We start from the raw sequence: 19,946 nt of genomic DNA, 5'->3' as shown, positions 1-19,946 counted from the left end.
GGTTATTTAATTCTTTAAATTATCTTACCCTCTATTGAGAAAAAGATGGCAAATTAGGTGTGTTTTCAGGTGCAACAAAACAAACTGCAAAGGCCTACAGCTGCAGGGCTTCCAGTTGCCCACGTGGGCAAGGCAAGAGGCTGCACACATTATTCCAGGAGCTCAAGAGGGACACCATAACCTTTTCCACAACAGTCACCCCATTTTTCCACTGCTCTGGCTCCCTAGAGCCCTGGTGAAATGCCTGCCTCTCCGTGAAGGGATGTGTCAAGAAATAATAGACTTAAAATCATAAAGATAATATTAAGCATTTCTCCATGGCTGCCTCCAAGGCTCTTTTGTGACAAAGAGCAATTCGTGTCACCATGAGGAAGATGAAACCTCCTCACTCCTGCCACAAAAGTGGATCCAGTTTAGTAGCAGAGCTGAAGGCCTAAGTCTCAAGTACAATACATTGACTTCGAGCTCCTCACTGAATTCAACAAGTTGATGGGAAATTAGGAGACTGACTACTTGACTGCACATTAGCTCAAGAGACTGTTCTATATTTGATCTGCAAGTTTAAAATGGCAACAGGCAAGCATTTCCCACAGCTGCAATTCATCAGCACAAACCAGCTGTCATCTCATGCAAAGAAATCACAAGTCTCTAAGGTGAAACAGAAATGCAATTAGTTTGCATTAAGTCCAGCCTGCTAGAAGTGCAGTGTAACATAAATTACATGTAATTTGAAACTCCAGGTTTAAGAGATCACTGCAACTGCAGATGAATTTAGGATGTAATTTATTTTCAGAACAATTTTCAGAGATTATTCATATACCCAAACATACCTCATTTATAAGCTGGAAAAGTAAGGAAGACTAAAAGAGTCTTTACGTATCTATTCTTGATTAAAAGTAGTACTTTTTCATACTGTCATCAGACTCGCTAATTTAGAACATGCTGAAGATGTCTCCCTTGCTAATTATTCATAAGTTTTGTATTGCTCTTTCTAGAACATGGTTGTTTCTCTGCTGTGAATGAGGCTAAAAGGAAAAACAACAGGGTGAGCAACAGTTAATACACCGAGTCTTAGGAAATACAAACCCTGTGAAGGACAAAGCCAGCACGGCCAAATTCCACCTTTACCATCCAATGTTCCTTACAAGGAATACCAACAAGGAATTTTTTTGGAAGTGTTGGATAGCTGATATTTTTCCATATATGTGATTAAATTTAAAGAACTTGTCTTGAATGTAATTGGGATTTGTTTTCAGTTGTCACACTGATACACACAAATAGAAATTCATGCCCAATATTTAGAGAAGATTCAGTATTTTTCTCCCAGGATTTCTTTTCCTATTTCCCTTTTTTCCCTTTTTCTCTTAAGGTTTCTTTATGTGGCTGAAGCAAAAAAAGCACATCTTCTTTTTCTTAAAGTGAAAGAAAAGAGACAGAATTCAGTAGCTGTCTTCATTGCACTGCTGGTCTCACCACTCCAACTGCTGTCAAGTCTACCAACTAAATTGGTACTTTACGTTGTTCAGCCCCATTGCCTACCAACATCTGGCTCGTGCTCCAGTCCCATAAATTCCACCTAACTACTTGCAGATGAAGAAACATCTCTCCATCCAAGGAAAATTTTAGAAAGCTCAGTGGAATCTCCTGCCAGCCACATCGTCTTTTTCAGGCTGCGGCAACATCGCCTATTTAGTTTTATTTAGAAAGTTAACTAGAATGTTTATGGTAAGTAACGATGTTTTAATTGTGCACAGTGTAACAGTGATGAGCATTCACAATCAGACACCCAGTTTAGGTTGTGGGACACTCCAAGAACCTGGCTCCAAGGGTGTGGGCACACCTGAACACATGCTACAGCACAGGCACATGCTCTCCCAGGTCCAGTTCTGTACGTGAGGGTAACTCAGACCCACATGCAAATTGCATGCACTCGTTCCAGTCCAGGAGAAGAGCCAATATCCAACTGACATGCAAAAATTAAGTTTCCAGATACACAAAGGCAGACGTAAGAATGGCATGCTAAGTTTGGATGCATAAATTTCAACCAAGTTTCAGTCACCGAGCAAATCTTCAGCACAGTACCACATTCAAATCGCAAATAAATCAATTCATCATATTTTTGAAGGTATTCCAAGGGTACCATCTTCAGTGAAAAGGATGAACTTTTTATTTTGTCTTTTTTCCCATTTATTCCAACATAATGCTTAAATAATTGTTATAAACCCAAACAAAGGAGCAATTGACCCAAGATATTTAAAACTGAAATCCAAGTTACAAAAAAACTGCATTTTGCAACAAGTGTTGATAAACGGGACACTAATATAAAGTCGTCTTAATTATACTATTAACAATCCATTGTTTTTCAAATAGCATGGCTTTTTAAAGCCACTGCTAAAACTTCAGGAATATATCACATTCTAATAAGCTACTAATGGGAAAAGGGGTCAGAAAATGGAAGGTAACATAGTCACATAACAACAAACAAAACCCCTAACTGCAAAGGATAAATTAGTTTAAGCCCAACTATTCATTCCAGCACCTTTTCTTATCTTGTTTTTTTTAAACTGGAACATATTGGTATATTTTGCAGATGATGCTTTATTAACTTTTTCAGCATATATTGGAAGGTCAGAGAGTTTTTATAATACAGCTGCTTAAAATGGAACTCTGATTCAGCCATACCAGCACAAAGACTTCTAGTTTTTAAAGAAAACCCCAGACGTACATAGCATACAAATTCAACACATATTGTACAGCCACAGCAGAAAACCCTTTTAACATTCAATGTCCGGTTTAACAACCACTGCTATTCTTCAAATACATTTCCATTACTATTGATAACACCTGCAAAATTCATTCAAACTAGTCCCACTTAAGTCCGGCACTTACCACTACCTAGTCTTAGGAGCAGTACATCCTGGAGCCTCCTGTTCAAGTCTCTGAGCTCTTTCATTTCTGACACGAGTGCCCCATACTCCTTTAGCTTCTTTGCCTGTTGCACAAGCTGTCTCCGCGTTCTCTCAAGCTCCTGTTGAATGTGTCTCATTTCTTCCTGCTGCTGCTGGTAACTCCTCAGCAATTCCTCATAGAGAATCCGAGGAACTACAGCATCGTCCATACTGTTCATGCCTTCTGTAGCCTCCATAAAAGCCTCCTCAGGGCTGGAAGTATTACTGAGACTCATCCCGTTCTGTTTTTCAAGGCGAGCAACAACTGCTTCAATGCTTTTGTGTGTACCTTCACTTTGTTTCCTCCCATCTTGTCTCTGCACATTACAATAAAAAACAAATAAATTAGGAGAGTCTCAGGAACTGTTAATATGCTTGTCTTCCAAAAGACTAAGACAAAGCCAGACTGCAAAAATATTTTGCTTAACAAGTTCTTATGGATATAATATGAAGCATAACTAACATGAAGTTGTAACTCAGCTAAATGCATGCACAAACTTCTGAGGCAGTTAAAGGCCTTCCTGCATTTGTGCAACACTGACAAAGGCAGTGTATATAAGTCACTTGATTCTGTATCATTAATTTCTTTTTGAAAAAGTTGATCTAGATGTCTTTTTCTTTAAAGTTTACCCTTAACATTCAGATTTCTGACAGCAATTGATTTTCTGATAAGCAAGAGAAAGAACGAACTGTGTGCTCCATTTGTCACCTGTGACGACATCAGAGGTGAAAGCAGCACAGGCACAAAGCTGTTCTGTGAACTGAGGGCTTGTCCTTCCCACACTTTGAGAGACAAAACCTTCACTGACTATCCCTACAGCACGTTCACCCAACTGCCTGATGCAAGTGACTGAGTTAACACTATCAGCAAACACTGAAAGGGATTTGAGAACACCGAAGCTGGAGATAGAATATATCATCCAGCCTCATCTTCCTTATCAACCGATTCCTTCTATATTAGTACTGCATTGCAGAGGCTTCAGGACCTGGGAACTCTCAGTGGAATTTTACCTTCAGTCATCTGCACAAACCCTACAAATTAAATCACACTACTTTCCTGGGGTCTGGATAGTGGGATTAATATGTACAGGTAAAGTCACTAAGTTTTACTGGCCAAACAAAGAAAAGGCACTTGAATTTCCAAGCAACTGCAAGGAAAGCAAATGCAGCTCATAAGAGTAGTGGTGAGAAGCTGACACTATCTAATTCCCGTACCACAATATCCATGAGTAATGTGACAGAAAACAAAATTATTTGATGTTGCACCTGCTGCATTTGTACTCTAAAAAAAAATAATTAACAATTAAAAAAAAAAAGCTGGCCCACTACAAGGAAATGAACTATTATCACTCCTGCAGCTGCAAAACACATGAAGCCATAGAGCAGTATCTTATTCTGAAGGTTGGCAGACTTTTAAAGAAATAGTTTAATATAAAAAAATAAATATATTTCCATATTGGGTTTCTGGCATTTGAACCTAAAAAGGCAACTGGGAGTAATAATGGAGGGTACAGTCCTGTCAATTCTTCTTAGTCACAGCTGTAGTTGGGCAGTCTCAGAGCACCCCTCCCAATTCCAAACAAGCAGTGAGCAGTATGTCACAAGTGCCACCAAGAACTGGTACAGTGGGGTACTGGTGACTTTTAAGGCATTCTGAGCCAAAGTCTCAGGTGGCAGTTACACTGTGCAGACACTATGCACAGGAAAACTGATTGCACTTAAATCAGGTTTTGAAAACCCATACCCCACCCCTCCACACACAATGTGACCCAATTTCACCAAACACACTGTTTTAAGGGGATCAAAAGCAAGAATGGAATTCTTAAGGTAGAACATTCATACATGCCCCAAGCACTGACAAAAAAGATAGAAAAAGGTGAGGAGGGAAAATAAACCAGAAAGGCTTCAGTACCTTACTGTGTCTAAGCTCCACATCTTCTTCCCCATAATCTGCAACTTCCCCAGCTTCTTCTACGTGATTGAGAGAGAGTTTGGGGATTTTAATTTTCTTCTGCATCACACTGTTCTCAAGGTCAGTTTTGTCCTCTAAAATGTATATTAAAAATAAGGTTTTGTTACATTAATCAATGTTCTTACTTCAAAATACTACATGACTTAAGCAAGACCAGTTACAAAAACCCAACCTCCCATCCTCCAATCACCTCATAATACCATGATCAAATTAGTCCATGGTGTAAATCCACTGATGCCCACTGGCAATTCTAGAGTTTCGAATGGGGATCAGTCTGGCCCAACACACAAATAAATACAAAAAAATGCCAAGCTAAATTCAAGCAATCAAAAGTGCTGATGAGTGGCTTGTGCTATCTCCAAAGTAAGAGTTAAAGAGGCTGTAAATAAAACTTCCTGTATTTCTCTAAATTATGTTTACCAATGGTATTTTCATATTCATAATCCATTGCTGCAGTTCAAACTATGCTTAGGGTTAAAGTGAAAATAAACTTGGTAATTCATCCCATACTCTAACCATCATCTGTCAGCAGCACAGATCTATTTGCACACATGGCAGATTCTGCTATTCTGCAAAGTGCAGGGCTGGAAAAGGGAATGTTGCTGGAGAGCTTCGAAGTGCATTACACAAACGTTGCATAAAAACCAAATCTGTAACAAAATTACTCCACAACCCTATTTCACCAATTAATGGCATTCATCCTTTTCCTTTAGATACTATTGGCAATGGCAGGAAATATTTATATGAATCTTTGAATCTCATTAAAAATTTGACATAATTTTTTTACGTATCTCAAAATTAGGTATTTAAAAATATTAATCTGAAAATACATTCAAAATATTTTAATATTCCTGAAAAGGTAGGGAGGGGACAGTGAACCAAGAGTACAGACTCCCAAAATGTGCCTGTGATAGGTCAAATTCTTGCAGAACAGACAAGGTCTGAAAAGATTCATTTCCTCCTGGCAGTGTCAAGGAGAATTGCATTCAAACTGTCAAGCATTGCCTTCATACACGGAAAGTTTATAAACAAGAAAATATTTTGAGTCTTCTTATCCACCTGCAAATTTTATTCTGCAACATGTCCCATGAATATTTTTGAAAGTGCCAAGGAGGATGGCCCCCATGAGTGCTTAGTTGCATTGACTTTTGCTTTCTCAAATTAGCATCTCTCCACAGGACCTCAAAATGGTTCATGTTGACAGTGTAGGAAAGGGAAACAAAGGTAAATCACTGTTTAATGAGGAGCAAGGCATTCATTAGAAATGAATTACACAGATGAATGCAATTCATTTTGTTACAGATAGAAATGGATCTCTTGTAGGCAAATGGTGATATTACAGCCCAAGGCTATGTAAAAAGACTAGGCGAAGAACATGCAGAATGAGACATTAGACAACCTGAAATGAAACGCAGATGGTAGCAATAAATACTAAGACAGATGCAAAAAGAAACAGATAAACAACAAAAACCAGCTAGGCTTATTTTAGATCATTCTCCATTCCCCAGAGCATCGTGGATGCTTATCCCAGTAAAACAAAAAGGCAATCCAACTGTTTCAGTTTTGAAAAATAAACCCCTATGTTTTCATTTATCTGGAAAATGTAGGTTCATCAGTAAAGTGAGATAAGCCAATTCTAATGCCAGAGAGATGAGAAGAAAATATGGGAGCCTTTCCCAAAAAAACAAATAATACAAACTTCCAGACTAAAGGGTGGACTGATGGGTATTGGTATTTTCTTGGAATTTAAGAATAAATGAATCCATATTGAAAAGGGCAAAAAAAGAAAACCACCAACATTTTCTGTGTTTATGTATTTTGGGGTATTGAATAATTGAGGAATCCTTTACTAAAATATGTTCTCTCAGTTCCTTGGAGGAAGAACAGCACACGGATACTGCAGAGCCAGCTTCTCCAGACTGCTCTGCCAAACCATCTTCCATAGGACATGCAGACGACCTCCTTCCTCACTGAAAGAATTCAGGCCAGTTTCTGTCCTCGGAAAGAACCCTTGGCCTCACAACCAAATGGACACAATCCCTTACTTGACACAGTTAACAAATTTGTCTGCTGACAACTCATTGAGGTCACCAGAAGCCAGAACCACACACCAACTGGACAGGGACACAAGCCATCCTCCCCATGGCAGGGAAAAGTGACTCTTGAAACAATCAAGGACAGGGGTCACAGAGGAGTAAGTGCCTGTGCAGGCTGGAGAAGTCAGCAAATACTTTCCAGTGAATAAACCAACACTAAACCAGAAACAATTCGGAAGAACAGTAATATTTATCTTTGATTTTTGCTTTTTAAGTCAATTCATAATGGTTAATAACACATTCTATGCATTTAACAGTGAAAATGAAAGAAAATACTTAGTTTGGGGTCAAAGAGAACAAATGTAAATTATCAGAATTCTTCATTCTCTTCACTCTCAACTCAATATCAGTTTGCCTATGAAATTTATGTTTGCAAAACTTTACTGGTTGTTTATACATCTCCTTACAAATGTTTCATTTGTACATTGCTGGCATGTAACTATCAACACAGTTCTCTTTCTGTTCATTTGACTTTTTAGTTTTACTGCTTATATGTACATGAACCAGTAAGATGAAAAGAGGAACTGTTTTCTTCACACACAAAATTTGAAGAAACAATGAGTTTAAATAAGTTAAAGCTCAGGAACTTTCAATGCACTCAGTAAGCAAATAAATGTTCCTCTGCCTTCCAACAACAATACATATAATATTTTTTTACATATGCTCTGGTCTTTGAAAGCTTATTTATACCTAACACAATCCATCCAGTGTGTTGAATATGAAAAGGCCTTTTGTTCTTTTTCTTTTTTTTTAAAGTGCATTTCTAACCTCTGTTGTCTTCTGCATTAGCTGCAGATACAGCCAGAAAAATCTCATTCTGAATTTGAGATTAATGTTGGAGTTCTGGCTCTTGTTCTGTAAATATTAATGGAATTTGGGAAGGGGTGGGAGGGAGAGAGTGGAGACTGGGGGAAGGGTAGGAGAGAGACATGAGCATGCATTTATAGCAGTTCTCCTTAGGATTCTCTGTCTGTTGTTGTGGCAGCAAACAAAAGACAGGTACAAAAGCAGAATCCAGCAAAAACCAAGACACCTGTGATTTTGAGCCAGAAGAAAACCAGGATAGGAACCAAATATATGTACAAGCTGCAATTCGGTGCCTGAGGCTACAGAAGAGAGAGAGGGGCAGCCTAAAAGCATTGTAGCTCAGAGCCTCATTTTGTAATAACCTAAATCATTTGTCTGGACTTTGTTCCCAGTCATTTAAACCTTGCTAGAAGTTAAAAATTACACCTTCCCCTAGGTGGCTATGATCAGCTTGTTATAAAGTTGTGTCTATTGTTTTCCCTAGATATGCATTGAGTGGTTCAGTGATATCAATTACTAAGAACTAGCACTTAACATACTTAATTAGGCACTCGTAACAAAATATGCAGGGTGGAATGCACAATACGAGAATGGATTCCCTCTGTTCTTTAGGAAGGGACAATCTGAAAGGCACATGTAAATTAGGAAAAATTGCTTTTGTTCACAGAGAACCTGGTATTCTGTGATTCAAGATAAAGAGTAAAGCATGCTGAAATAACCATACTCCAAGAAAAGGTCAGACTTGGAAAGATCTTGGCAGTCAGCTCCTCATGGTACTGAGGCACAGGGCTCAAGAGCCAGGGCACATGACAGTGTCCCTCCCCATCCAGGCTTCTCCCGAAGCTGAACCAGCAGTCAGGAAAAAGTCAACTGCTGAGGAATTCCAGAGTGCCTGGGAACACGTTTGGCCTCAGCAGTGCTCAAAGAAAGCAAAGCCAAAAAAGCAACACTGCACTAGAAAAATCCTCTATCAACTAGCAAAGGATAAATTGTTCCTGGAATGCTTTCTTCAATGAGGCCCTCATTTCAGTGTCAGATTGGTGGATCCAGGTCTAAAGGTAACAGCTTAAAGTCTAGAGGGGAAGGGAACTGAGGCAGAGAAAGCAACTTTAACAGGGCAGGGAGTTGGTTAGATCCAAGGAGAAATATGTTAGTGCTCTAAAACAGAAAATCCTATTGTGGGATGTAAAATGAAACTCTGAAAATCTCAAAGCCCCCTTAAAGGGTTCCTTACTTTCTAATTTAGAAATAAGGACTGAAAAAACAAATCCCTTCAAAAAAGAGTTCAAATGCTGATTTTTTTCCATCTTTGGAATGAAAGCTGGAAAAATAAAGGAAGAGAGCTCTGCACTCCAAATGGATGAGGGACAGCAGGTCTGGTATCAGTCCAAAGAAGGGGCTTGGCAATGCCATAAATCTTACAGTAATAAAATGAAAGAGCCTTGAACAGAATTCGTCCTTCCCCTAAGCCTTCAAAAAAATTCCACTCCTTTTGAAAAATGATATGCTGACAGATGAAAAAACTTACCATCAGCCTTCCCATTTCCAGCACATATGGACAACACCTGCATAAGATTCCCTACACACTGCTGCACTGAACTGGTTTAGTACTGACTCAGCCAGGTTCCTTCTACAGAGAAGGTAAGATCACCTGCCTGGGCAGCCTGTGCACTGGTTACAGATAAGGAAAAGCAAAAGATGCAGAAGAACCAAAGCAAACACACTAAGCACAAACAGGGCATGGATTCCTAAGTGCCACTTACACACAAATAAACAATATTCAGTACTGCTGTGACTGGGAAGGAAAACAGCATGATAATAATAATATTTTTTAAAAGACACCTAGCTTATTTAAAGCTTGAAAAAAAAAAGAACTATAAATTACTTTCTTAGCTAATTTAATGCAAACATTAAAGGAGGACTTGAAGAGGAAGAAGAGATGAGATTTCAGGAAATGTAATGATCCTGCAGGCTCAGAAAGACATTCAGGATACAAAGCAAAAAGAAATGTGCCTCATATAAAACATCTCTGAGCTAGGAGTACGCAGAGATTACAACCACTACCAAAGAAGAAACTGAGAATGACAGTAACAAACACAGGCCAACAGACAGCAGCAGAAATGCAGAAGTTATTTGAAGAGGACAGGTGCCATCAAAATGAATGCAGCTAAAAAAGGGAGGAGTGTGCAAAAGCGGGGTCAACCAGGTGCTGGCACAGTCAATTCAGGATTTGGATAGTAAAATTTACTATATCATTTGCTCCTTTTTTTTTGCAGACTAGAGGAGAGCATTGTTGGATGGACAGAGAAAGATTTCAGACATAAATACTGGGCATAGTGAAAGCACTTCAGGAGTATATTTAGTTGGACATAAAGGTAGAGCTGAGTGTAAGCAATAAAGCAGATGAGGAGTATGTAAGAGACAACAAGATTTTGGGTAGGGAATGACAAACAAGATTATTCCACCTCTTGATGCCAAATTCAAGACAAATGGACAAAACTTGTAGGAAAATATATTGGGACATCCTAGGTATAAGCTGAAAAAGATTTCTGCTAAGGGTGTCAGAAAGGGAAGCTGACAGAAAATGTGAGAAAAGTTAGCAATAAAAAGGCAGAGCTGAGAGATTCCATCATCTGGGCTTGTATCACTCCCAAAATTTTAAGAACTGAGTAATTCTGCAGCACATCACCAGAGAAAGAAAATGACAGCAACACACAAATGAGTGACTGGAAGGTTGTCTTCAGAGCACAAAGAAGAGTGAGCAAAGAAGTCAGGGAAGAACAACACATCAAGTAGCACTGTGACAGGCAGGGCTGATAAGCACAGGAAGGTGAAGACATGCACTTGAGGAACTGGCCCAAAAGGCTGCTAAATCTTGTGAAGTGAATTTCAATAAAGTCTGAAGAATAGGAAACAGGGTGAAAATAATTCTTAATCAAACTGGGGGAAGGCAAGATAGAAAGGTCTTAAACTACTGCTTGACAGGTTTAGAGATGATGGGTAAGAAGGATGATGTGCCAGGAGCCTGAACCAGGACTGCTTACAGATGATGGAGAGAAAGCCACACCTGCTTTGTACAAAGGCACTAAAGAAGGGAGGAAAAGATTAAGGAGCCAAAATCCTACAGAAGCAGAGCACAGATTATATAAACCTCTTAAGTCCTCTCTGAAGTCCTACATCAAGACTGGCTCTTGCTCATTAATATTTAATACAGTAACAAGAAAATGCACAGAGCATGGACCTGCTACTGCTCTTACAAAACCCAAAACAAACTAAAACTAAAACAACAACCTACCATGCCAGCTACTGAAGCAAATAATGTTGAGGTCTTAATGTAATTTTTCTTCCAGTGGAACAACTGAGATACCCAGTCTAATTCTGGTAGGAGTGACAGTTATTGATATGGCCACCTATCTGTAGTCAAATTTCTAATGCACATGAGGACACTCAAGTACTTTGCAACGTTCTCCTTTTGCATGTGCTCACTTAGCAGATTGTTCAGATCTACAGCCTTGAGTATCAGCCCAGATATCTCGCTGCAAGAAAAACCTACATGTATTTTCTTTCTTAATTTGCATTATAAATATAAAATCTATTTTTCAATTCAGAAGTGAATACAAAGTTTCATCAAAAATAATTAACCAAAGGCAACGTGGCTCAAACTAATACAACTAAAAATAGTCATTATTCTTTGTCATCAGAACTCTCCCTTTCATTTAACTTTCAGTGATACTAGAACTTGGCTGCAGCACACACACGGAGCTACACAATCAAGTTATGAAAAGACTACGTTCAGAAACAGGAAATCATGCTCTCTACAACACTAAGGAAGGTTTTAATCCTGGATCCAATATTTACTTAAATACTGACTTGAATAATTCAAACTTTTCATCTTACTGTTCCCATCTAGCCCACTGAAGTGTTGTACAGATTTGTTAATATTTGTACAATACTCTGCACATGTCAAACACAAAGGATTACAGCTATTATGGAACAACTCTCTTAATCCTTTCTGAAACTACACTAATACAGCATTACCACTACATTTAAAAGAAACCCTGAAAACAAGCAGGATGTGAAAATTCCATCCTTTAAACCTTTCCTCTGCATCCACACATGAAACTCAACTATGGGTATTACTTTTCAAAAATTAGAACATGATAAATATTTTACAAAAATATTTATAACAAAAGCTATGTATTTCTTTAGAAGTTCAAAAGCTCATTTAAAGAGATCATCAATCCCAATGACAGCTGTAATTTGGAAATCTGGCTTCCCTCACCAGTCCATCTGTATTAGACTGTACAACTACACTGGGACCAAACCCTGGGATGATTTGATGATCACACAAAGCCATGGAGATGCTGCCCACGAGCTGTCCAGCAGGTAAAGCAGCAGCCTACAGAGAACACTCCAGGAAGCCTCCACAACATCCCTGCCCAAGGAATAAGCTCACTATGGAAATAGAGGGTAGATTCATGCATTTGTTCAGTTTCCATACAAAAATGACTATGTGGTTAAGCCTCTACTATTTTTAAAGAAATTCTTTAAAAAACACAAATAAATGACTGACTGGCACTTAGGCAATACACTGGAAAAAATGTTTTACTGTTAAATTATGAAAACAAAAACATTAGGTTACATTTTCTCCCTTTTCACTCCCCTGCAAATTTTAGCATATTTTAATTAGTTTTCGTTACCATAGCTACCATAGCCATACTATCTTTGAAGTCAATTTTATTAAAATCCCGAATTTCATGTTTTTACTGTATGCTAGCTGAGCTTATACAACATTTACAAGCATAACTGATGTTAAGTGGTGCAACATAAGTACTAAGACCATGAAAAACAACAATAGTGTAGGTCACCTGTATGTCTTTATGTTTCAAAAATAAATTAGATTATTTCTGACTGTTAAGGTAAAGCAAAAAGGAAATGTGACTGAGGAACAAGCAGGTCAGTTGTGAAGGGTTATAGACAAACAAACAAAAAATGTATATTCAGAATAAGCAGGGTGATACAAGAAGCGAGGAAATTAAATATAAGTGCAAAATCTTCTTGCATAAATAAATCCCAGTTTTTAAATTAATTTTTACTGGCATTTAAGCCTACTGATGACATCACCACTCTCATTAGTGTTACTCCAAACCACTACTTAGCAGTTACAGTTTTAAAAGTTCCAAAATGTTTTTGCTGCTGCCATGTAGCTTTTTGTCAGTGTGCCATAATAAGGCTTCAACACTGAACAAACATAATGACACCAAAAGCACCCCACAAAATTGTGCCTTTGTGGAAGTCCTTCATATCTCAGATATGGTCCTACACTAGAATTTAGAAGAAGGGAAAAAAAATCCTCCACTCTTCATCTTACATGAGTTAAAAATAAGCCAGAAATGGATCAAATACAAAATGAGTGTGAAATTTAGCTTTAAATATTTTTCATGAATACTGCCACACTTGTGTTCAGGACTATATTTAGGAGTGTGAAGTAGTTGGTTACTCTGTTACAGAAAATGATTTGCAGAACCTGTGTGTACAGCCAGCTTTTACCTGCTGAAAAGGTAAAAACAGCAGTAGCATGTCAGCCAAGGCTGACAATGTAGGCTATGCACGTCAAATATCACAGTAAAAATTAAAAAAAATGAAAAATAAAAATGCTGTTCTGAGCAAGGTTGCTTCAGCACTGCCTGAACTGCTGGGCTTAGTTTCTCTCAATGACTGGAGTGGGCCCTTGGCATAGCAAGACCTGCACAGGCACAGGAGGTGACACCACCATTATGGACAGCTGGACTTGCTGCTCAAGGGCAGTGACACAAAAGTTCATCCCAAGTACTCACAAACCAGCCCAGGAAAAATCAAACAAATTAAAAAAGAGCCTGTGAGGAACCACTACCAGTACTGGGAGGTTTCTCACAACCTCTTCCTAGCACTTCTTTACTCAGGACAACCCTTGGGATCACCCAAGAAGCACCTGCAGGTGCTTTGATGTTTTTCCTGGTGCTGTTTCTCCCCAGGTCTCTGTCACACACCATCCAAGCAATGCATCCCAGCAGGGGACAGGCCCAGAGACTCCTGGGAATAGTCAGCTGTCCCTACCACAGTGGTTCATTCACCCAGGAACATGGCATGGAGCACAGGGACTGGGCCAAAGCCAGGACATGCTTTAGATACTCCTCAAGCTGTTGGAATGATGCAAAGGGGGAAAACCACGGAGAAGCCCAAGACTACAGAGATACCAATAAAAGCTTGGATGTAAATATTACACATCAAGACAACTTCCTGACCTAAATTTTGTATATTCTTAATATAATCTAAAATCTCTTACTGCAAATTTTTCACATATTCCAGAATTTGACAAACGGTCTTTCCTCCATGAACTTTCCTTAGCAAAGAAGCTTGGATACACACTAAGAAATTGAAACACTCTCAAGCTTACTCAAAACTCAGTCCTAGAATCATTTAACTTAAAATCTTTCTATGAACAGAGATTTTATATCCTTTTGAAATACATAGTAACATCTCACCATGAGCTGCACAGGCTCAAAAAAAAAAAAAAATCACAACCTGCTTGAATAAAACGTGGAGCATAACATTTTATAAAAGGGCAAGAAAGTATAGGCATGCACCAGGTATTAACACATTTGCTGGGGCAGCTAAGGAATTGCTGTGAGAATCTAATGGAGATACATTTGCTATGAAAGTGTGGGTGGGAAATGTTGAGGGCAGCAGCTAGAGAGCACAATTATTTACTGTAGTCAGGAAAGAACACCTCCTAGAAGAAGACAGTCATTATTAACTTGTTAACAAACACAGCCTGAAGTAGAGAACTTCTAGAAGTCCCTGAAATTCATTTCACCTAATATTCATCACATAGAAAAGAAAAAGCTCCAATGGAGTCATCTAAAGAACCTGCTGCTATAAGATGCACATGGTCATAAATAACATTCTGCTAGTGACTATTAGACAAGTGTGGAAAAGCTGCAAGTGGTGTATGTCTGTCAAGGAGAGGGACCAGAAAAATCAGCTTTGGAGCATTTTGAGGAGAGGACAGAAAAGAAGAAAAAGGAAGGGTGTGGATGATCAGGAAGACGGACTCAAGCTCTTTCTGAAAAGCTGTCTGTTATTTTTGTATTCTCAACAAGACAGACCAGCTAACGTCACCTCAAGACAGCTCTGTAGTCAAACTCCATTCTGCTGAGCTCCATTTTCCATTCAAGAGGCAAGGAAATTTATTCCTTTATTAGTACATAGCCTCAGCTGCTGGGAGCCAAATGGTGAACTTGTTAAGGCAAGGGACATTGACTTCAATACCCCTTCTGTGGCTGGAAGGCCTAGAACTATCTGAGTCAGGTCAACCTTTGTGGTTTGAGTCTTTGGCTGCTTTTTGATAAAGTGGAAAGTTCCCAGGCCAACACATCCCAGCAGTTCCCAACCATGCAGACAGGAACACAAGGGAAGCACAGATGCTCAGAGTTTATCTACGGCTCTTCTCCATCACACTACTCACCACAGAATAAAAGACAACAGCATTTATCTCCACAACATATCAAGTCTCTCACCATTACCTGATGATCTGAGCATGTCCCTACACAGTTCCCTCTTTTATTTTTCATTTTTAAACTTATGATGCAGAAACAATATCCCTCACAACTGCATTGGCTTCCTACCATCCAATCTCAGCACAAAGGATCAAAGAATTGCTTCTAGACTCTCTCAAAAGAGGACAATTCTTTTATAAATTCTTCATGCAACCAGTGTTTCAATAAAGTTTTGCATTAAAGGCATAAACCTGTACTTAGGCCTGTGTGAATTCCTACATTACAAGGGTAGAGTTTGAAAGGTATCTAAATTTCTTTAGACATAATAGGAAAGGAAAATTCTTTTCAAAAGAAAACAAACATTAATATGTATTTGTATCTGTGTTCTTTCTTTCCTTCTTTTCTTCTAGTTGCTAGAAAGGAAAAACAAATGGATCTGTTTATCGAACTATGACTAATTTCCACTGCATGGACAGTGTTTGATCAGGAAAACATATATACAAAGATAGAACTTTGCTTATTTGAGCAGCTTTACATGAAAGAAAATTGGTCACCATTCAAACTGTAAAAGAACACATTGCAGACAAAAAAAAAAAAAAACAAACATTTTCCCCTCTTATTCTTTTCTGTTGTCTGTTTAATTTAATATCTGTAGCATAACTTTGATCCGGAAGCTTCTTCCTAATGGGGAATTCTTGGGCCAAAGAAGTAAACCCTTAAAGTCATTGATGTATCGTTTGAGCAGTTATGGGTTCCTTCCAAAAAATTCAAAATATAAAAGCAATTTTATACACATTATTTAGCTTATTACTAAGATAGACTGGAAACCTTTGGAATTAGAAGTTCTGTACTGCTATGTGGAATATTACTGCAGACTTGCAAAATTATTTTTAACTAAATAAGCAGTTTGTATAACATTACACTTGCAATGTTTTCCATAAAAATTTGTCCTAATCTGCGCTGGTCACTATAAAGCAAGAATTGTGCTATGATGTCTTCATGGAAGACCATGTTTTCTCTCCAAGGTTTTTAACCACAATAAAAACAAACACCAATATTAACATTTTGGGAAAATGGCAACTTTAGAAGTGACCCTTGGTATAGGACTTCTCTTGAATTCACCTAAGGTATTTTTACATGGTACAGGGTGGAAATAAGTAGAGTAAAGTAAAGTAAAGGCTGATTTGGTGTTCAGGTGAAAGTTTTCCAAGAATGCAAAACACAGATCTACTCAGAATATATTGATATGTGAGAGCTGCCATAAAGATACCTGTGTGTTTCCTTGTGTACCTGGCTCAACAGGAGAATTTCCTATAGAAATAAGGATCTGTGGAAAGCAATGAGAGCAAATCACTAATACAGGTAAGAAGTCCTATTCTCTGGAGGAAACAGCATATATTGGTTTGTCCTGGTTCAAGATACATGAAACAAAGAGAAACTGTACAGAAAAATTCAGGAGAGCACATCTTGGGCAGACACCAGGCTCTGCCTGGAACAAGGGTACTGGCAAAAAATAATCACTTGCTGCTGGAAAACTGAGGCAACCTGGTGGGCTCAACATGTGAGCAAAGGTCTAACATGTCTAAATATCATGTCCAAGTATTTCTCTGGATCACTTCAGTTGTGCTGAGACAGAGAGGAGGAACTGAAAGGGCACTGCTGCTGCAGGTCCCCAGTGGGACAGAGGAAGATGAAGTGCAATGGAATACTGCCTGTGGGAAGAGGCCATGCAAACCCTGGACACTGAGGTTTCTGTCTTCCATGGGTCTGCAAGATGGAAGCCTGCAAGGAACACTTCACATACACTCCTATGCCACAGACAGGGCAGCCAAAACATGGGCTGGCACAGGACAACAAAAACTCAGCAGGAGAATCCACTCCTCTGCTAGATGGCCTAACTAGTTCTCCTGAACTTCTGGAGTTGCAAATACTCATAAACTAGAAAAGCTTTGCAGGGAACTTATGTTTGGCTGTTCCTGGTTCTTTTGAGGTATTTGTTTATGGCCAATACTAGAATAGCATTGGCCATAAACAAATTTTGCCAGACTAATGGCAAAAGTCACTGGTTGAGCCAGGGACAAACTGGGCCACCACCAGTCTAAACTGGCTCAGGAACTGTTAACTTTCAAAAATAAAATTAGAAAATTACCAATTTTAGGTGGCTTTAACACCAAGTCACTCTGTTTAGACATCAGAACTCAGCACTGCCTTCTAAGAGCTCAAGACTAAACAAAAGAGTTTTTTAAGCCCATTCCATATTTGGGAAAATAGACATAACCAGTACTTTGCCTAAACTGAAAAAGGCAGGATTAGAACCCAGTGTCCTCTGCTGCCCAGACTGGCATTTCAAATGGTCATTAAAGTCTTTCAAAAGCCTATTGGGCAAGTCCACATTAACCAGCAATTTGCTACAAGCACCAAAGTTCCTTTTCATGTCAACTATGACTATGGCAGCGAGGAAACTTGCACAAAGTCTTCAAGGAAATACTGCTAGAGTGACTATCTGGGGTCACTATCAATGTACTAACAGCACTATCTCACCAGGGCTGAACACCTTCAAATGGCCAAAACACGGGGCTAGTTCCTGGTATACGCTTTAATTGGTCCTCTTAGCTTGGAGACATTGTTATCTTTAAACACGAAACAAAACCAAAGGCAGCGAGCCCACGCTTAACCAGAGCAGTACCTGGAGGTCTGGCTCCACTATCGCCTTCCGATGGGTGAAGTCACTTAAACTAACAAAGCGGACATAAACCAGCACCCCTCAAAACTGCCAACAACCGCAAAGGTACACAAATGACTCCATGCACTATAAATAAGCCAAAAAACTAAACTTTTTTTTTTTTTTTTTTTTTTTTTTTTTTGGTTAAGTTTCCACCTCCCCCCTCCCCGCCTACCGCGGGGGAGCATCGCGGGGGTCGCGGCTCTCGTGGGCACCGAGCCTCGGGACCCCTCCCCGGGCCCGGGGCCGCTCGGAGCTGCCCCTCCCCACCCTGCCCACCTCCCTCAGCGGGGAGGGGGCGGCCTCGCCCCCCGCCCGCGGCCCGGCCCGCCCTCACCTGCCAGCGCCAGGATCTGGGCCTTGTGCAGCAGCAGCCGGTCGCCCCACTCGCCGGGGCTCTCGTCCTCCTCGTCCGCCGCCTCCTCGGGGTTGCGGTACACGGTGTAGACCTTCTGGTTGTCGAAGTCCTGCTGGGAGGTGGGGCTGAAGTCCCGCACGCGGGACACGGGCAGCGCGTAGCACACGTTGTCCTCCAGGAAGCGCACGAAGGCGTACATGGTGCGGGGCGGCCGCGCGGCTCCGCGCCCGCCGCCGTATTGTTCTGCGCCCGCCTCTGCGCTCGGCTGAGCGGGCCTGGCCGCGCCGCCCGCCGGGCCCGCAGACGGCGCCGGCCAGGCGCGAGCAATCCAGCGCGGAGCGACGCGAGCGGGGCGGGCCCGGGCGGGGGCAGCGGGAGCGGCGCCGGCCCCGCTCGGTGCCCGCCGCGAACAGCGCCGCGAAGAGCGGCTCAGAGCCTCAAACAGCGGCTCAGAGCCTCAAACAGCGCCTCAAACAGTGCCCCGCGCGGCCCCTGCCTGCCCCCTGCCCTGCAGGGCGCACGGCCGCACTGCCCGGGCCCTGCGCACGGATCGCGCCCCTCACGTCCCGACCCTCGGGCCTGGGGAAGCGCTGTGTGCCCCCACGCTGAAGCTCCGCACACGCGTGCCGCACAAATTGGCTTTGTTCAGAGAATCATGGGGTGGTTTGTGCTGGAACAGACCTTAAAGATCAGCTCCTTCCAGCCCTGCTGCCCCCGGCAGGGACAGCTTCCACTGTTGTGCCAAGCCCCATCCAGCCTGGCCTTAACACTTCCAGGGATTGGGCATCCCTGACTTGCCTGGACAGCCTGTACCAGGGCCTTGCCACCCTGACCACACTAAAGAATTTTTTCCTGATGGCCAATGTAAACCAGCACTCTGTCAATTTGAAGCTGTTCCCCCGTGTCCTGTCGCTACATGCTGTTGTAATAAGTCTCTCTTCATCTTTCCTCTTAATTCCCTTTCAGATGCTGCAAGGCCATACTAAGGTCACTGTGAAGCATTCTCCAGGCTGAACAATCCCAATTCTCCCAGTCTTTCCTCCTTGGAGGCGTGCTCCATGGCTCTGATCACCTTTGGAGGGGAAACAGAGGAGTGACACAGTGGGATTTGTTTTGAGGGCCAGGGCACCAGCCAGTGAAGGGAAAAGGGGCAGGAGGGACCTGTGCGAGGAGAGTGGATCCTTCTGGGCCAGACAGCACAACAAAGAACCTCACACTCATCTGCCACTTGGCAACAGCACTGGAGCATCAGCTTTTACAGGAAGTTCCTCATGGTAACACAGAGCCACCTGCACTCCATCATTCCGTGCCCTGGGGGTTGCTGGAGGAGCACAAAGCTCCCCTGTCCTCTCCCAGAAGAGCACAGAGAGCTGAGAAATGCTGTGCAGGTGTGTCAGAACAAGGGTTAGAGACGGCACAAGTTTCATCATGAATTCCCAAAATTTTGGAGACTCTTAGATACAAAATATCTAAGGATGTTTTGAGGTTCATGTATGAAAAGTGTA

The 19,946-nt window shown here is 40.9% G+C and overlaps 1 protein-coding gene across 5 annotated transcripts in view; it reads right to left on the bottom strand.

Moving 5' to 3' along the window:
- LOC110469882 (BEN domain-containing protein 5) overlaps positions 1-19,946 on the bottom strand; it is an 876,525-nt gene that overhangs the window by 330,839 nt on the left and 525,740 nt on the right. Inside the window, exons 1-3 of one of the 5 annotated variants that reach the window (XM_021529131.3) lie at positions 18,421-18,729; positions 4,861-4,994; positions 2,890-3,265 (exon numbers count right to left, since the gene is read on the bottom strand). The exons of 2 other annotated variants lie outside the window; for them this stretch is intronic. In XM_021529131.3, the coding sequence (XP_021384806.1) occupies positions 2,890-3,265; positions 4,861-4,994; positions 18,421-18,640 (730 nt within the window). In that variant the 5' untranslated portion in view covers positions 18,641-18,729. Of the gene's footprint in view, positions 1-2,889; positions 3,266-4,860; positions 4,995-18,420; positions 18,730-19,946 lie in introns of those variants that run through there. 2 more of the 5 variants (XM_077785358.1, XM_077785359.1) reach the window with 2 other exon arrangements.

The sequence above is a fragment of the Lonchura striata genome, chromosome 9 (assembly GCF_046129695.1).
Source record: "Lonchura striata isolate bLonStr1 chromosome 9, bLonStr1.mat, whole genome shotgun sequence".
In the NCBI taxonomy this organism is placed as follows: domain Eukaryota; kingdom Metazoa; phylum Chordata; class Aves; order Passeriformes; family Estrildidae; genus Lonchura; species Lonchura striata.
This window is presented reverse-complemented; position numbering and strand designations above follow the sequence as displayed.